The sequence below is a fragment of the Notechis scutatus genome, chromosome 9, assembly GCF_049901735.1.
Source record: "Notechis scutatus isolate UNSWTSFEM ecotype Mainland chromosome 9, rNotScu1.2, whole genome shotgun sequence".
NCBI lineage: Eukaryota > Metazoa > Chordata > Lepidosauria > Squamata > Elapidae > Notechis > Notechis scutatus.
In genome coordinates this window covers 3367145-3385136 of record NC_142017.1, presented here as the reverse complement: position 1 = coordinate 3385136, position 17992 = coordinate 3367145, and the positions used below count along the sequence as shown (strand labels likewise).

The 17992-nt window shown below is 39.3% G+C and overlaps 1 protein-coding gene across 1 annotated transcript in view; it reads left to right on the top strand.

The window, feature by feature from the left end:
- CDH13 (cadherin 13) overlaps positions 1-17992 on the top strand; it is a 411322-nt gene that overhangs the window by 155716 nt on the left and 237614 nt on the right. The window contains exon 3 of the mRNA XM_087971432.1: positions 7913-8121. Coding sequence (XP_087827558.1) covers positions 7913-8121 — 209 coding nt within the window. The remainder of the gene's footprint in view (positions 1-7912; positions 8122-17992) is intronic.

Here is a 17992-nt window from a genome sequence, read left to right as displayed (position 1 = left end):
TGGTTTTCATTTGTTTATTTATTTCTTGGGTAGTTGCTTGGCTGGCTGGTTAGTTAGTTATATAATCCAGAGACTGCCCAATTGCACAGAACGCTGGGCAGATTACAATTTCAAAACGAGAAAGAAGGAAACAGTAGAGTAACTTTACTCCATAGCCAAAAGAAAATAGGCAGGCTTCTATTGACTTTCTGAACATCTTCATGATATGATAGACCTCTGAGGAGGTGCTGTCTAGATTTAGGCACCACAGCAGGCAAGGTCTGTTTCCAAGATCCCAACAGTTGACATTGTTTCATCAAGGCAATATGAAATTTAGGTCTGGGTGGAAGGAGGTAAAGGTAAAGGTTCCCCTTGCATATACATGCTTGTCATTTCCAGCTCATCTCCATTACAAAGCTGAAGGGCCAGTGCTGTCCGAAGACATCTTCATGGTCATGTGGCTATATGCCGAAGGCGCATGGAACGCTGTTACTTTCCCACCAAAGTGGTCCCTATTTTTCTATTTGCATTTTTACATGCTTTCAAACCGCTGGCAGAAACTGGGACAAGTAATGGGAGCTCACTCCGTTACACGGCACTAGGGATTTGAACTGCCAAACTGCTGACCTTTCTGACTGACAAGCTCAGCATCTTAGCCACTGAGCCACCGTGTCCCTCGGATGGAAGGAAGAGAAGTAGAAATCAGAAGGCACTTAAGCATCCAGTCTTTGGTGTTTTTTGAGCAACCAAGCAACCAAGCTCAGAGAGCACCAAGGATACTCATTTGAACCCTGAGCTGCAAATATTCTCCTTCATTGGTACTAAAACATTTGTTTGTCCCTAGAAACTGACCCTCCATCTTCCACTTCAAGGTTTGGACATCACATTGCTCAAAGGTCCTATTTAGCGACATGAATCAGAACATTAAAAAATATTTGACAACTTTTAGCTTTATTAGCTAGACAATCTGTTGGTGTGCAGGCATGCCTGTGTGTGCTTGTGTTGGGTATACATAGACTCATTTCCATTACTGCCTTTTTGGTGTTTGTGACTGACAACTCTTCCTTGCCCCCTCATCAGATCTTTTGTTAGGAATGCAGAAAAACCTCCACCCCAAACCCCACATCTTTGTCAGGGACTATCAAAGGCGATATTTGGTGAGAATAGAAAATGTGTCGGGAATGACTCTGAACAGAAAGATTACATGGCATAGCTTTAATGGCATTGTTCTCAGCCGTTGGACCTCTCTGCTCCTAGGGTAGGAGTCAATATTCAAACACAAGTTATGCCTTTTAGTAGCTATTAGCATAGAGTCACCACTAAATAGCTACAATGCAGAAGGGGTGGGAAAAAGGCCAAAAACTCAGTTCCTGAATGTTCTCAAAAATTATATTCGGTCCATCTTGGAAACAATTTTAAGCGGAAAGTAGGAATGGAGCAAAGTTGGGTTCCCCTCTGCTCCATCCTTTCGGAGATGGGAAGATATTTAACAAGCAAAATATCCGAGGTCGGAATGACGTACTGTCTTAGGCAGGGGAAGTATTTGTGTAAGAAAATGACAGTTGTGAACGTGTGGTAAATGATAGGAAAAGGATGATCCAAACAGGTACTTAATGCTTCCAAACAGACGCCAAGAGAGTGTTTCTTGGCAGAAGGCCAATCATGAACACAGATAAAAAAACCTGGATCTTTATGGAAATTCAATCAAGTTTATTTTCAGGGAAACGTATCTCTTACCCACAGTTCTTTAAATATCTCTATTTCTCCCCCTCCTTTCTGATGTGAAGAGAGCCAAAGATATTACAGGCCTGCTTCACAGTGTTACTCACTTCGTGCTTTCTCCATGCTACATAAATGATGAATCATGTTCTACCAGCAGAACAAACAAGTATTTTGGAAATAATACATCGGTATCGTGTGGCAGGTGGGAATTGACAAAGTCTTTTATTTGGGGTGATGTTTTCTCGGAGAAATGTTGAATAAATAGCCTTCCCGTAGATTTTTTGTGCCATTTTTTTTAAAAGAACGTTTCTTGCAAAGAGGCATTGACGGCTTTTGTGGGTTGGAAAAGGTGCCAGAGAGAAGTGCTCTTTCAAGGAAATTGAGATACTCTGCTGTGTCTTGTGTACCTGTCTGTGCCCTTTTGAGATTTGTCTCTGAATTGCAGGAGGCACCATTTTATGGTGGTATGATTTTGGTGTGGAGTAAGTGAGTTTTAAATTGCTTACAAGGGCTGCATTCACACAAATAACCAGTAAAATAATGCCCAAAATTTGGGCGCTTGGCAACCAGTATTCATGATGGTTGCAGCATCCCAAGACCCCGTGATCACCATTCACGAATCCATTTGCTTGGATTCAGACAAGCAAAGTCAATGGGAGAAGCTGGGTTCGCTTAACGATCGTGTGATTCACTTAACAACTCCAGAGATTCATTTAAAATTACTTAACCTTGATTAGCAATGAGGATTTTGATCCCATTTGTGGTCATAAGTGGAGGACTACCTTTAAATAGGTAGGGTGGGTTCATGCAACGTATGAAAACAGAAAATATCTAGCATGGCTTAATAGTAACCAGTTTAACATCCTGTACAAACAGAGCTATTTTGCTGATTTGTGGAAGCTTACTGTCTCAATTGTAGAGGCATATAAAGCCTTAGGCAGCTTGACATGGCGTCTGTCAAAACATCATTTTCCATTTTACTGTAAGCTTCAAGATCTTCCAAAGATATCTTTTCTCCAGTCCAGTTCAGACATAAAGCATCCAGGCAGAACAGAAAAACCACTGAAAAGATGCTCTAGTTCTACAATTATGAAAGCACAATGTAATCCCAGCCTCCTGAAATTCCTTCTGATTGATATTTTTCTCAGACTTCCCAAATGTTCATGAACTGCTACAAACTCTTGCGGCTGAAAGAAATCAATATATTCTATTCGTTTTTGCCATCTGCGGCCTCCCAATGTAGCAATGAATCATGACATTATGAGGGATGTTGCAAATTTCTTTACATCTTTTCTCCTCATAGGTGGAAGCCTCTCATCTTCTCCTGCAATACAAATGTCTGATTAAAAAATAATATTTAGGATTTTCACAGAATGTGGGACTTAAGATGAGGTGGAGGCAGGAGAGAAGCAGCAGAAACAAACAAGAATAAGGAAAAGCATGTTACTAAAATAAAAGTAAAGAAGCAAACAAAGGAATGAAAATTGCATAGACGTTAGAAAAATACTTGCGAAAATCCAAAATGGTGGCCCAGGACACAATCAAAACCCTGGAACATTTTGTGGTATTCAGAGTGTGACACATATAAAAAAGTGTGCAGGAGTTGATTGTGAGATCTCGACTACCATCTTGAATGTCATGATTTTGCACACTTCACAAATGATGTGGAAGAAATGCTTTGGACCTCACATGGATTTAATGCCCTCTGATGTTATTTTCTCCATCTTTTCTTCAGATTTTCTGTGAGTGAGGGAAAATGCCACTATTTCAAAATGTTAATCCAAGTCTTCAAGTGGCACCATCTTTTTTTTTTTGAAGCAATTTGTTTTGATTACCATTTGTGGAAACCATTTTGAAAGAAATAGAGACATCTCATTTTTCTGCCTTGGTTGCTATGCGGTTACTCCTCAGGAGTGGAATTTTCTCTTAAATTTTGACAACCAATCAATTATTCCTATTTAATCCCAAAGAGATTCTTGGAATTAAACTGAGTCTTTCTTGGCATCACAAAAAGTGAGCTTAAAACAATAGAGGTGGAAATGGTTCAACAAGATGGATAACAGTTGCTTACAGTCTTTTTCCACTGCACCTTTCAATATGCATTTTCTAATAACAATCATTTTTATGCCATCTTGTTTATATTTGCAAGCAATTTTCTTAATATAATGCATGACGGGTTTACTATTGTATGTTTTTCTGATCAGTTCCTCTAATACCACCGTGATATACATTTTCAACTAGAAATTTGCATCACAGACGTATGAAATTTGGAGGATAACCAAGTGTTTGTTCTTATCTTGTTTTAAAAAAACCTCAATATTAGATAATTGCACATTTTCTTTTCATACAGTAAATATTCTTCCAATGAAAGGAAACAATTTTGCTTTGGAAAATAGTGTCATTTCTCAATGTCGGATAATGTTGGTTCTCTGCTTTGTGTTTCACAGAAAAGCTCTCCAATATTTTGGGTCATTTTTAATCATGGCTTATAGAAATATAAATTATAGATTTATTTTTCACTTCCATGAGATGGAATCCAAAACCTCATCTATATGTCTGGATTTCATGCTAACAAAGTGTTCTAAAAATACTTTTTCAAAAGACAACAATTGGACTATGTTTCTTTCCCTGAAGACATTTTGCTTCTCATCCAAGAAGCTTCTTCAATGAGAAGTGGAGAAGCTTCTTGGATGAGAAGTAAAATGTCTTCAAGGAAAAAAGCAAAGAAAGTCCAGTTGCCTCTTGAAAAAGCATCTTTGGGACAATCATGACATGGGTAATTGAGAATCTCCATAGACATGCTAAAAGAATCAAGTTGCGTTGGATTTTAACAATTGCCATGTCATTTAAATGTGGTTATATGGGTTGGCCTTTCCATGTAGTTGGAATGAGTAAATAAATCAATAGCACCTAAATAATTTGCATTATATTTACTTCAGAAACTCACTGAAGGATCTTGGCACCAGGTCTTATGCTAATAAAGTAGGTATTAAGCAGCAGGCTTTCGGAAAATATAGGTTGCTTGGATTTCTTTTTCTTTTTCCCATTAGGAAATATTTGGCACAGCTTTCCTGCTTTCCATTGCACATTTTGGATCTCATTCTATACCATACGGCATATTAAACACAATAAAGATGCTCACTTAGCAGAAATGACTTTCCGAAGAACCCTATAGATATCAATAAATGAATATTTTGCTTGCACAGAAATAGTACTGTTGTGGTTCGCCAGCAGCCGGTGCAAGGATGGGGCCAGGACTATCTGAGAGTGGGGTGCTGCCTTTGGGGCTTTCGGAATCTGGCAGTTGCGAGGCAGAGGAACAAGGGGAGTCTGTTCCCAGTGCGTGTGTGCGCAGAGCTGCTAAAGGAGAGGGCAGCTGAAGCAGAAGAGGCAACTTGGGAGTAAGGCTGGGAGGTGATTGCCCCTCCCATAAGGGATAAAAGTCAGTATTCAATGACAAAGAGCTTTGCAGGAAGCAAAGCAGTTCAGTAATTCTCCAAATCCCTTGTGAAGCTCTATACTCTGGTCAGTTTTTTCTAGGTTTTTGAGTTGGTTGATGTTAGCTTTAATCGCACTTCTGTTTCTTGGCAGCATTCCACAGCACTGAGAAGCTTGCTCTTATCTGGAGGAACTGTGTATAATGAGTTTTGGTGGGAATGCAAGTAATTCCCAGCGCCGCATCAAAAAAGGTTTTACTTTTAAGTTTGTGTTTGTGTTTTATTAAGTTTGATGAAACCTGGGTCAGAACAAATACCTTTTGGATCAAATTTAGTTCTGTTTTTAGAATCTGGCTACAGCTGGGGGATAACTGTGCGTGCGAACTGAATTTTCAGCAAGGAGAATCAATATTGCAGTAAAGAGCCCCATTATCCATACTGTATTTAATGTTTGATTAGGATTTGTGGCTCATTATGTACTCCATAATAATGAATGGATCTCTTAAGTACCTTTGAAGAACCTGAATATTAAAGGTTCTGTCCTTGTCAGCACCCAAAAGTTCAGATGTAGATTTATGGCCAGTTTCAATTAAATTAATTTTATTGTATTTTAGTAAGGTCACAGGCCAAAAGTTTGATCACCTTCTCTTGAATCTTCAGATTTGATTACATTCTTTCTCTTCTTCCTCAGTTTTCATTGGTATTGCCTTAAGAGTAGCAACCTTTCTCTAACAGTATGAGATTTACCGATAGAAGACAATGTTTGTAGCTCAGAGTTGAATTTATGGGGTCCTTGCTGTTCTCTGAGCTTGGTTGTTTTCTTGCAGACATTTCATTACCAAACTAGGTAACATCATCAGTGCTAGAAGGGAATGGGCGCTTAAGAAATATGATGTATAAATAAATAAAAATGCAATTTGCACACCCCACTCTCTCCTAGTACTGATGATGTTACCTAGCTTGATAATGAAACATCTGCAGGAAAACAACCAAGCTCAGAGTGCACCAAGGATGAGATTTTTGTGTCAACATCACAAGTTAAGTGCCATCTTGCTTGCTTAAGACTCTGAGAACCATACTCCCCTGCCCACCTGAATCCATACAATCTTCCCAGGGGGCTTGAAAGATGCAAATTTCCTGGGACATCTTGGGCTGTCTCAGAAGGTTGAAGTCCTAGAGGACAAGAACATGAGAAATAGGTTGGAGTTTCTTAATGGATTGGTGTTGCTCTGCATTCATTCGAAAGATGGATCAATTCAGCCTAAAATTCCCGAATAGCCTTGTCTATGGAGATTCTCAGTCCTCCAGGTCATGGTTGTCTCAAAGGTGCTTTTTCAAGAAGCAACTGGACTTTCTGGTTATTGGTTTTACACAGGAATCTTTCCATCTTGCCCAAAGGTGCCAAGGTCTCAGCAAATCCTCTATTAGAGAATCCTTGATTTCTATATGGGTGTTATGCACATAAGTTGTGTTTTCATAAATTCTGCCTCCATGAGTGCTGGAAATTCAACCGCCCATCGGAGATGGTTCTCGAAGCTGTAGATGTGATCAGCTTTCCATAAAGAAAAGCCCTTGTTGAACATAATTACAGTAGTCTGCACAATAACAATTATTACACTGCTGAAGTGTGGAAATTCATATATTTAGTGAGGTGCTTTGATTGTGAAACCAATCATCCTACAGTAATTTCCATCAAACCAACAGAATTGGTTCTTTAATATGAAGCAAAATTGTTATCCCAAACTGCTTTTGTTAGCCTTAAGGATTTTAGATGGCCAGGCCAGTCTCCAAACCAATTATTCCATAATTATTTACTGAAAACATTTTGTTCAAGCCTGCTGTTTCTCGCCTTATAAACCTGGAGTAACTACTCTCACAGTAGTTGCTATAATTCAAGTATGTTTAATCAAGTTTCTGTTAATGTTTTGGTGAATAAATTTAAATCTGTATGCATGCTGGAGGATGCCTTTTATTTTGTCTTTATCAGGTGCACAATAGCTCTTAGGCACTTAAGGTGGGATGAATTCATATATTGTATAAGGCCATAAAGCACTGTCTTTTGTTCTGGAGTGGAGGTAATAATGTGTGAACCTAACCATCAGGCCTTTCTTTCTGAATAACCAATTGACATTGGAACATGTTTTGTGACATTGTTGTTAAACGATAAAAGGTTATATAGTTTGAAAACAAGATTGTGATGGATATGCAGAACTGAGTTGGATAGACAGAGAATAATATTGAATATTGGATTATTTATTAGTGTGAGACCAACCATTATGGTTTGCAAACCGTGATTTACAATTTAGCATGTTATATAGTAGGAGTTGGTTGGAGAGCTGCTGACACATTGAGAAGATAAGGTCGGGATTCTGAAAATTTTTGATAGGCTTGAATGCTTGGACTTTTTCAACAAAATGTTGTTCAATCTTCCTTCTTTCCTCCCTCCCTCCCACCTTTTCCCCCTTCCATTCTTCCCTCCTCCCTTCTTTTCCCTTCAGTTTCTCCTTCCTTCCTTCCTTTCTTCCTTCCTTCCTTCCTTCCTTCCTTCCTTCCTTCCTTCCTTCCTTCCTTCCCTCCCTCCCTCCCTCCCTCCCTCCCTCCCTCCCTTGTTCATCATTAGAGAACTGTTTACAATTATTAAAATTGAAACCGTTGGACCAATAATGTTCCAAATAAGATCTCTAATAAAAGTCAACTAGCTATCAATGGCATGATATTTCATGGACACTTTTGACATTGTTTCTTTCTCTCTCTTTCTCTCTTCCTCCCCTTAGTGGTATTTGATGACTGTCAAGAAAATCACAAATTGAACTTTGAAGTTTCCAGCCCAGACTTCAAAGTGGAACCCAATGGAGCTTTAGTTGCACTGAGAAATCTATCAGATGCTGAGAGTACTTTAGTCATCCATGCACAGTCAGCCTGGGCAGAAGATACAGTGGAGGTATTGATTGTTGGCAGAAAAGAAAAATCTGGTTCTTTAAAGGTAAGACGGAAACAAACATAAATCAAATGTTGTGGATGATGTGCATAAATTAGTTAAGCACACGGCGATACGATAATAGAATTTTTCATTTCGGCAATCGAACAAAACTATGGCGTTAACAAAACGACCAAACTATTTGCAGGAGATAAGTTACTGAATCACAGAGGAAATTATTCATATATTATGCAGGCGAGGCTATAAACTTATACACCCTTGTGGATACCGAATTAATTGGTTTTACTTCCAATTAAATGTATGGAGTTTTGGAGTGCATAATAAACGGGGCAAATTAATTGGACTTCATTTTACCTTTTAACCTTAAAGCCCTATCTGATTTAAATAAAGGCCTCTAAAGTTGTAGTGGGGATCCAAATCTATAGAGGCTTAATTTTTTAAAAAATAAAAAAGCTTCAGAAGAAATTAGATTTGAATATTCACTGGAACATATGCTTTGATGGAGAAGGACGTCCCTCTTTTCATTCCACTTATCTTATATCACTCTATGTAGCGTTGGGTACGTGTGTAGCAATTAATGGGTGGGGAAATTGGGCAGGAAAGTTCTAGGAAGGCCTCCAGCTTCAAATTTGGCCTAGAAAAAGTGAAAGAAAGTGAGGTGGATTGTTCCACTATACCGAATGATGCAGCAGGATTTGAGAAAACCCTTTTGAGCCACAGTGGTGCAGTGGTTAGAGTGAGTACTGCAGGTTACTTCTACTGTCTGCCGGCTGCCTGCAATTTGGCAGTTTGAATCTCACCTCAAGGTTGACTTAGCCTTCCGTCCTTCCGAGGTCGGTAAAATAAGGACCCAGATTGTTGGGGGCAATATGCTGACTCTGTAAACTGCTTAGAGAGGCCTGTAAAGCAGTGGGAAGTAGTATATAAGTCTAAGTGCTAGTGCTAGTGCTATTTTTCCAATAATTTAACTTTATTAACTGGTGTGATATACATACACTGTAGGAGAAAAGCAGGCAGCACTGGAGGGTGGAGTTAAAGACGTCATTAGCTTAGATTTGTTATGTTGCCACCAGCGGTCCAAATCCAACTCCTCGTGAATTCTGTTGACCCTTATCTGGTGCCAATTTAGTACTGAGCTTTAGTTTAGAGGAATGACAGGTGTAAAGGATCAAGACCATACGTTAAGATTTAATGCTCAAGTTTTTATATGCAAGAATATGTTTGGTGCATCTAGAAACTGGGAGACAGTGAGTTCTAGTTCCACCTCAGGGCACAAAGCCACCTGGGTGATATTGGGGTAGTCCCTCTCTCTCAGTCTTAGGAAAGAAGATCACTTCCTAAAATCTCACCAGGAAAACTTCAGAGCCATCACCAAGACCCAGTAAGTCACTGAAACAAACCAAGAAGGCACTGATTCTTCCAAATATTTATCATGATGATTATTGCCAAATCAATTGCGACAATAATTCAAAGCAATGATTTGGGTTAAAGTGAGAACTATCACTTAACCCCTAATAATCATATTAATTATTCTGAACGTTAAACTCGACTGAAATGAAATAATCTAATGGTTCTCCCGGCCCCATCTAGATATTCTTGGAGTTTGGATATTGTTGTTTTATTTATTTATTTATTTATTTGATTTGCCAATTGTTTACAAGATAATAAGTATAAGTGTATACATAGTTGTGAATACATGAAATGGGTACATATAAGAAAAATAAAAGAAGAATAAGAGAAACAATAGGACAGGGACGGTAGGCACGTTGGTGCGCTTATGCACGCCCCCTACAGACCTCTTAGGAAAGGGGTGGGGTCCATAGTAGACAGTCTAAGGTTAAAGTTTTTGGGGTTTGGGGAAGAAACAATTTGGGAGTTTGGGGAAGAGTTTTGGGGTTTGGGGAAGAAACAATTTGGTTTGGGAGTGCAATTCCTTATATTCCATTCATAACATGGAATCTGATTAGTTTTATTGGAAAAGGGCTAAGAAATCAAACACACCTTTTATATTTAAAAAAATAAAACCAGCTTGCATCCTCATCCAGGCAATGAGTCAAGCTTCAAATAAAACAGCTAAGCACCGTCTGCCATCCAAACATGTGATCTTCCTGACACGCAAGCTCTAACCAGAGCTGATAAGCACAGTCTGGGAAAATAGAGGGGAATGAAAGAGATAAGGTTTTTAGAGTTTCTCAAGCCAGACGTTTTGAGAGAAGAAGTTCAAAGTGAGCCGATGAGTTGGCAGGGAGAGAGAGAGAGCTCTTGTTGGAGTTTTGAAGACGGAGAAGGCGATGGTTGGCAAACTCAGCTGGATTTAAGCAGTTTTGGCTGCCGAAGAGCTCCACGTTCCAGTTTGTAGGAGGGTGTGAAAAGACCATCAAAGAGATCCACAGTGAACGGGGGGGAATCATCATACCTGCTTGAGATGTCATTTCTACCATGCATGGATGGATGACCCAAAGGAAAAGAGAATCAGAAGAAAAAGAAACAGCATCACATCTATCCAAGAAATAGCCAATTAAAAATGTTGCTTTTGGTGAACTCTAAGGGAGAGGAGAATTTAGGAATAGCTACACACATTGGAGGAGGTTTAAGTTGGTTGCATTGATAATGAGAGGAGGGAGGGAGGGAAAGAGAGGAGAGGGGAGGAGAGGAAAGGAAAGGAAATCTATACATTTTTATAGGAATTCAGTCTCATAAATATACAAGGTAAAAGATTCAAGGCCTTTTTTTCAAATTAATTAAAATATCCCCTGCCAATGATGCAACCAGATAGCAAAGGAATAACTGAGATACCCTTCATTTCTCTACTGTGGCATTTAGCAAACAGGAAGATAGGAGAGTGACTTAGAAGACAATTAAGCCAGGTATCTTCACCTATAATTTAGGATGACAAGGAAGCCATAATGAGGAGATTAGAAAGTGATGAGTGATCCATTCTCTGACTCTTCCACTTACTTCCCTGGCAGGAGGCAGTTTCATTGTTTTTGCAGCAGGAAAGAGATTTCTCCAAGAATCTTCCATATAAAGGCCACATTAGCTGTAAAAGGAAGACCGAACAAGCTTTAAAACATTTCCACTGTGCCCCTGGATGTCTTTTGATGTGACTCTGAGCTCTGGGTGGAATCCTGTGCAGAGTATGGGGGCACAGAGCTTGTTTCATCCCTCACGTTGCGTGGATTTCATTTGAACTCCAGCATCAAGGCCATCACAACCTTCTGCCAAATTTGAACGTTTTAAAAAGGCCCAGTTTAACATTCACATTACAAATCTTTTTTTTTTCTTTTTGATCTTCCATGAACAGATGTAAGGCTGTTGTATCCCTGGGGTTGGGCTTTTTCTGTGGTATCCCAATACCTCAAAGATTAAGAGAGGGATGAATTATAGTTCCTTTCTCCCTGACAATGATCATTCTTTCTCCTCCTCCTCCTCCTCTTCCTCTTCCTTTCTCTTCCTCCTCCTCCTCCTCCTCTTCTTCTTCCTCTTCTCTTTTCCCCCCCTCCTCCTCCTCCTCCTCCTCCTCCTCCTCTCCTCCTCCTCCTCCTCCTCCTCCTCCTCCTGCTTCTGCTTCTTTTCCTCTTCCTGCAGCTTTCCAAGGACCACCATATTTACCACTGGAATCTATGAGCCTTTTTTTGTCTCAAAAGTAGTGGCACATATCTTTTTCCTTTCAGCTTAGGATCCAAAAAAAGAAAGTGTTGAGTCCCACAAACTGCAGCATGTGATAGTTCTAATTTGTGTCGCTACCTCTGTGATCTCACAAACCTACGTACAACAGCAGAACCCAAGGGAGAGCCTTCAGATTGTCACTATCCTGGATAATATTGTATCATTTTCTATTAGCCGTTCTTGTTCTTTTTCTTCACTCATTATAAGCGCCATCAAAGCATTTTCTGGGAAGTATATGTTTTTTTTCCACCCGCCTGTCATGCAAAGATCAGAGAAGAACTATCAATTCTAAAGTGAGAGGGAGAAAAAAAAATAAAACACTGAACCATGTAAGTGAGGAGCATGAATAATTCTCTTTGAAACAATAAAGAATTAGATGCATTTAATTTTCTCTTGGGTTATCCAAATTTGGATGCCCTGCAAGGATTCCACCTTCCATGCAAGTGTAGGAAATTAAGGTTTGCCTGGAATATAGGCTTTTGAGTGACATGGTCTTCAAGGAAACAGAATGTCAGGACAGTGATTTAAGAGCTGACCAGCTGATGCAATGGTGGGAATGAGCCGGCAAGGTTTTTGGCTGTTATCCCTTTAAGAGCCTGTATAATAAGAAGAGGCCCTGTTAGGACAACTTTCTCTCACTGCGTGTTCTTCCCTGCTGTAATTGCTGCTTGTTTGACTTCTGCCTATAGTATATGTATGTATAATATATATTCTTCTGTAGATAAAACCACTATTTCCACTATTTATTACAAACCTCTGTTTGCTGTTGTTGCTCCTGGATTGTCTCATGTAGTAAAGCTGTGTACACTCTGACACACAAAGTCCACTTGCCTTTTGAAAAAGCACTTTTGGGAAGTACTTTACTCAATTAGCTCAATTTTTGAAGTTTGTGCGATGCACCCAGTCTGAAAGCACAATCTGAATGGCGTAGCTAAGGTGTACTTGGTGGTTTGTAGCTTGATCAGTCATACTCAGTCACTGAGTCAGAAAAACTAAGCGCTCCCAAAAAGCAACCTTGGCAGTTGAAATATTTTGTGGGGATCTAACTGGAATGATATTTCCCCTTTATTTCATTTCAAAGCAATGGGTATCAATCTGTCTCTTTCTCTTTTTAATAAGGTTCTAATGTATTGGGTTAATCCAGTCCAATTTATTATTGGTAATTATTATTTGCTCAGCCCATGGTACATTAAACTGTGTTTGGGGAGCCATTTATTAATTGGAAAAATACTTTGGAATGATCATGGCATGTAATAAGTATCTTGATTAAGACTTTTTTGAAAGCCCGCAATGGCAGAAGGAGGCTATTAATCTTGACCCTTCCATAAGAAGCAGTTACTTAACACTGTTGAAAACCTGTCCATCATTCAGAGTTTGCAGGAAACTGCAAGAGACAAATCAATCAAGAAATGACATGCTTATCAACAAAAGACTCTAGGTGGGAACCGTAATGAATCAAGCCAAGCAATCTGTGAATGATGCTATCAACATGATTCAACTTGAACAGTCTTGGGTTGTCTTTTTCTAATTATTGTTTTATTTTGAGGAAACTCAGAGATACAACACCTGTTCTGCATCAAGATTTTTGGGCTTTGTTTCCAACTCCAGATCCAGATGGGACTAGCAGAAAGGAATTGTGCAACGTAGCTTCCAATGGTATAGAGCTGTGCTGGCTGGGGAATTCTGGGAGTTGAAATCCATAGATCTTAAAATCACCAAGGTTGAGAAACGCCGAGATAGACCAATGCTCCAATGTGGCATGATGTATTGGGAGAAGAAGACTGCAATCATGCATCTTTCAATAATGGCTTTCACTCTTAATGTCTGTAGCCCTATTTCCTTCTCTAAAAATAAAGGAAGAACTATGAAAATCCATAGAAAGAGTATTCCTAGAAACTCCACCAAACTGGACCAGAACTGTCCACAATATTCCTTTCAGTAGATGAAATGGCTACAGGAGAAGGTTATGAAGATCCACCAAAAACTAATTATCCTCAATCATTGGTTGGCCTCCTCCACCCTTCCTTTGAATATTAACTGGAAGTGCTGTGACCCGCCAGGGCCAACAGAGCTGACAGCAAACTTGGACAAGAGGAGGTTGGGGAGGAACATGAGTTACTCCTGGAGTCTGGGGAAGGCTCTGATGAGGGCTCTGCATTGGAGGCAGAGCTGGGGACAGGGCTGCCTGACAGTTATCAGCTGCCTTCAGATTCAGAGATCAGTGGGGCAGAAGAACAGCTGGAGCCTGTTCCCGATGTGCACATGTGCAGAGCTGCCAGGAGAAGGGAACAGTTAAGGAACAAGGGTCGACTCGGGAGTAAAGGCACAGGTAGATGGTGAATGGCCCCTCCCATAGGGAATAAAGAGGAGCGAAAGGGGAATGGTATTTGCAGGAGACAATTAGTTCAATTCATTAGGGTGAGGATCTGTTCCTGACTTCTTGCCAAATCATTGCTGCTACAATGTGGCATTTGGAAGATATCGGCCTGGCAATTAATTCTCCCAGTCTGATAAAGGTCTGTAGTTGTGAAATATCACGGAAGATTCTTGGCCGGGACTTTGCTGGAGAGGAATTCTCTTTAACCTAAATATAAAGGGTTTTATCGGGACGAAGAGTCGGCTTCATGATCTTGGGAAGATCTAGGTCAGAACAGGAATTGGTATCAAGTGTTTGGATGAAAAATAGAGTTGTTAAATGCACACAAGCTACAAGTGCAAAATGTCGTTGGTATTTCAGGTAGAAATCATTTCTGAGGCTATAAAATATCTTCTCTCTTTGGAAGGAGATTTGTAAGCTGCCAAAACTTGTACATTCTGTGCTAGGAAGGACATCACTAGCTGGAATATCTTGTTATTTTTATTTATTTTACTTTGGCCCCGATGAAATTGCTGTCAGCTCCTGAGTGAGAAAGCTGAGAAAACTTCTAAAGTTTGGCTGTCAATATTAAATCACCGAGAAATATTACTTCAGCTAACTCTTCCTCCACGCCCATCAATAATAGCTGCTGAGCTTTGTCCTTTGGAGAGCTGAAATTTACAATGAGCTCAAACGTGCTTTTGTGGCCCAATAATGATGATTACATTTTGTGGCGGTGCTGGTTTCCAAAAGAGGTTGTCCTAAATCCCAGAGTGACAAAAAACAATTTTGGGATGCAAATTAGGGTGTCGTTGGTGACAGTTTCATGCCCAATAAACTCCTTGTCTAGGGCTTTTGAACATAAAGAAGCCATTGATGGTCAGGCACTGCAGGAAGATTTTAGCCAGGTTCTATATATCTGTCTGATGTTACGCTAAGCAAGGATGTATTTAAGGAAAAATCCAGGATGGGGGCAGGATACTTTTCTCACTTTCACCCTCTAATTTTAGTTTATTTCTAACTCTTCTTTCTTTTTCTCCAAAAGTTCCTAGGATTCTCAGTCATGCTGTCTATCTGATGATGCACTCCTCCTTTCCATTCAGCACCCATCTGTGAAGAATTCACAGAGATTGTGGCTTATATCACCTTTCCCTACTAGTGCCCATCCTTCTCTCTCTTTTTCTTTCCCATTTTAACAGTAGATACTTCGCCAGATTATTCTTTCTTCATAGCCCAGCAAGTCCTCTTCTCTTCTCCTCTCTTCTCTTCTCCTCTCCTCTCCTCTCTTCTCTTCTCTTCTCTTCTCTTCTCTTCTCTCTTCTCTTCTCTTCTCTTCTCTTCTCTTCTCTTCTCTTCTCCTCTCCTCTCCTCTCCTCTCCTTCTCCTCTCCTCTCCTCTCCTCTCCTCTCCTCTCTTCTCTTCTCTTCCCTTCCCTTCCTTCCCTGTCTCCTTCCCTTCCTTATAATTTTTCTCATTGTCTTCCATATTTTCTCTCTTAATTCTCTCTGTGTCAGCTTCTCTCCTCTCCTTTCCTCTTTGTCTTCCTCTTCCCCCTTCACTGAAAACTGTCTCAAGCCAACCATAATTCTTCTAGAAACTTGAGTTGTCTGCATTCTGGGAAGTTTGCTCTTACGGCCTTGAACAATGAGGCAGCATTGTTTCAATTCTCTTGAGTGGAACTGAGCTGCCTGCTAAGTAACTTTTGAGTAAAACACCTAATTTGGACAAGAAAATCAGACGAGAACATGAAAGTACAATTCTTTGGAATTCAGTATTATATAAAGCCTGAGCTGGCACATTTAAATGCAGAATGCTTTTGAGATTCAAGGATCATAATTTTGACCTTGTATATGATACAGAATTTCTTTCACTGCTGTTTAGAGGATGAATCAGACATATTGGATGTTGCAAAACTGCATTACTTTATGGTGTATTTGTGATCTTCCTCTAAGCAGGAGGTGTATCCCTGCCCCGCCCCCATACATATATATACATATATACATATATGGTATTCAGCTTTGTTCGAGTATTTTCCCATGTCATTATAGTTGTGCTTTTAAAATTGTAGCAACGTTTCAGCAGAATCTCATCTGCCATCATCAGGCTTCTGTATTGTGTATCGTCTGTGAGTCAGACTTTCACAGCCATTTCAGTTTTAAATTTGGGGCTAGCCTACTGCTGTGCCAGAATGGTTTTTTCTTCATCCTGATTGGTTGGGAATCTTGGTCTGTGTTTATTGGTCTTGGAGTTTGCTGTGTTCTGCTTGATTGGTGTTTCTAATATCTTCTGTCTGTTTTTGTGGCTTTTTTTGTCTTGATTGGCTGGCAACATTGTGTCCCTGTATTGGAGGCTTTTAATGCTGCTTGGCTCTGCTAATATATATGTGTGTGTGTGTGTGTGTGTGTGTGTGTGTGTGTGTGTATATATATATATATATATATATATATATATATATATATGGTATTCAGCTTTGTTCGGGTATTTTCCCATGTCATTAAATACCTGAACAAAGCTGAATACCATACATGTAAGTACCCACAAAAACTTAAGAAAACATATATATATACACACACACACACACACACACACACATACACATACATACATATACACACACACACACACACACACACACATCCATTTTAAACCTTTACATAATGAACAGGCTGTAATAAGCACAAATGGATAGTTCTTGATTAGTGATCACAGCTGTGTTTGTCTGAGTTGCAAATACAACAGCTTGAATAGGAGACTACTGGGAATAGCCAGGGGCGGGGGAGGGGCAGAGTGGTTAGCAATAAATCCCTCATGCCAAAAATAATGAAGTGACATAAATAATAAATAAAGTTAGTTTTACCTTGAAGCTGTTTTTGAACAAGAGTGCTAAGGAGAGGAAATGTCGGAAAACAAGTGTATGTTCTGAAAAGATAACATGAAAGGTTATGTTGCATTTGCATAGCAACTGGTTTGAATTTTGAATTGAGATGTGCTAGACCAGGAGTGTGCTACTTTGGTTATTTTGAAACCTTCACCTATAAATCAGTCTATCAGTTATTATTGGACAGATTTCAAAAGACAAATGCTTCTCCTAACGTTTGAAAATTAGATGGTACCATCTTGAAGTAGGCATGAAAAAAAATTAACAAATTAATTTACAGATTAACCTTATCATATTTTTAAATTAGATATCTTACTTAGTAGACTATAGGAATGCTGTAGATGTAATATATCTTGATGTCAAGGAAGCATTTGTAGGTGATACATAATTTGTGGGATGGATGGATGGATGGATTTTTCAATGAATGAATAGAGAAAAAAATCTGGAAGACTGAGATAAAATTACCAACAAATCTCGATAGATTAATGACCTGAAAATCAATATTAAGCAATTGACAAAAATAAATAAATAAATAAATAAATAAATAAATAAATAAATAATATGAAATTTGTAGGAAATGGGTATAAGATAGGGGATATATTTTGTTTTGCAATGAGCGCTTGTAAAAAAAAAATAGAGCAACAAGTGATTGCAAACTGAACATGAGTCAACAGTGGAATATGTTTGCAAAAAAGGTACATTCAGCTTTAAACCGCATTAACTACAGCATAGCTTATAAATCCACTTTACTCTTTATTAAGCACCCTCCATCTCAAGCGTTGTGTCCCATTCTGGGTATCACCCTTTAAGAAGAATTTAGACAAATTGGAACCAGTTCAAAAAGGGGGAACAAGGATGTCCCGGAATTGGAAACTTAATTGTATGACGAGACCTCTCTGAGATTATTGGAATGTTTCTCCTTCTCCAGAAAATTCTTAGCAGGGAGTGGCTGATGGAATTCAAGGCAGGGCAGGGCGTGTGACCTAGACATCAAGAATAAGAAATATTTCCCA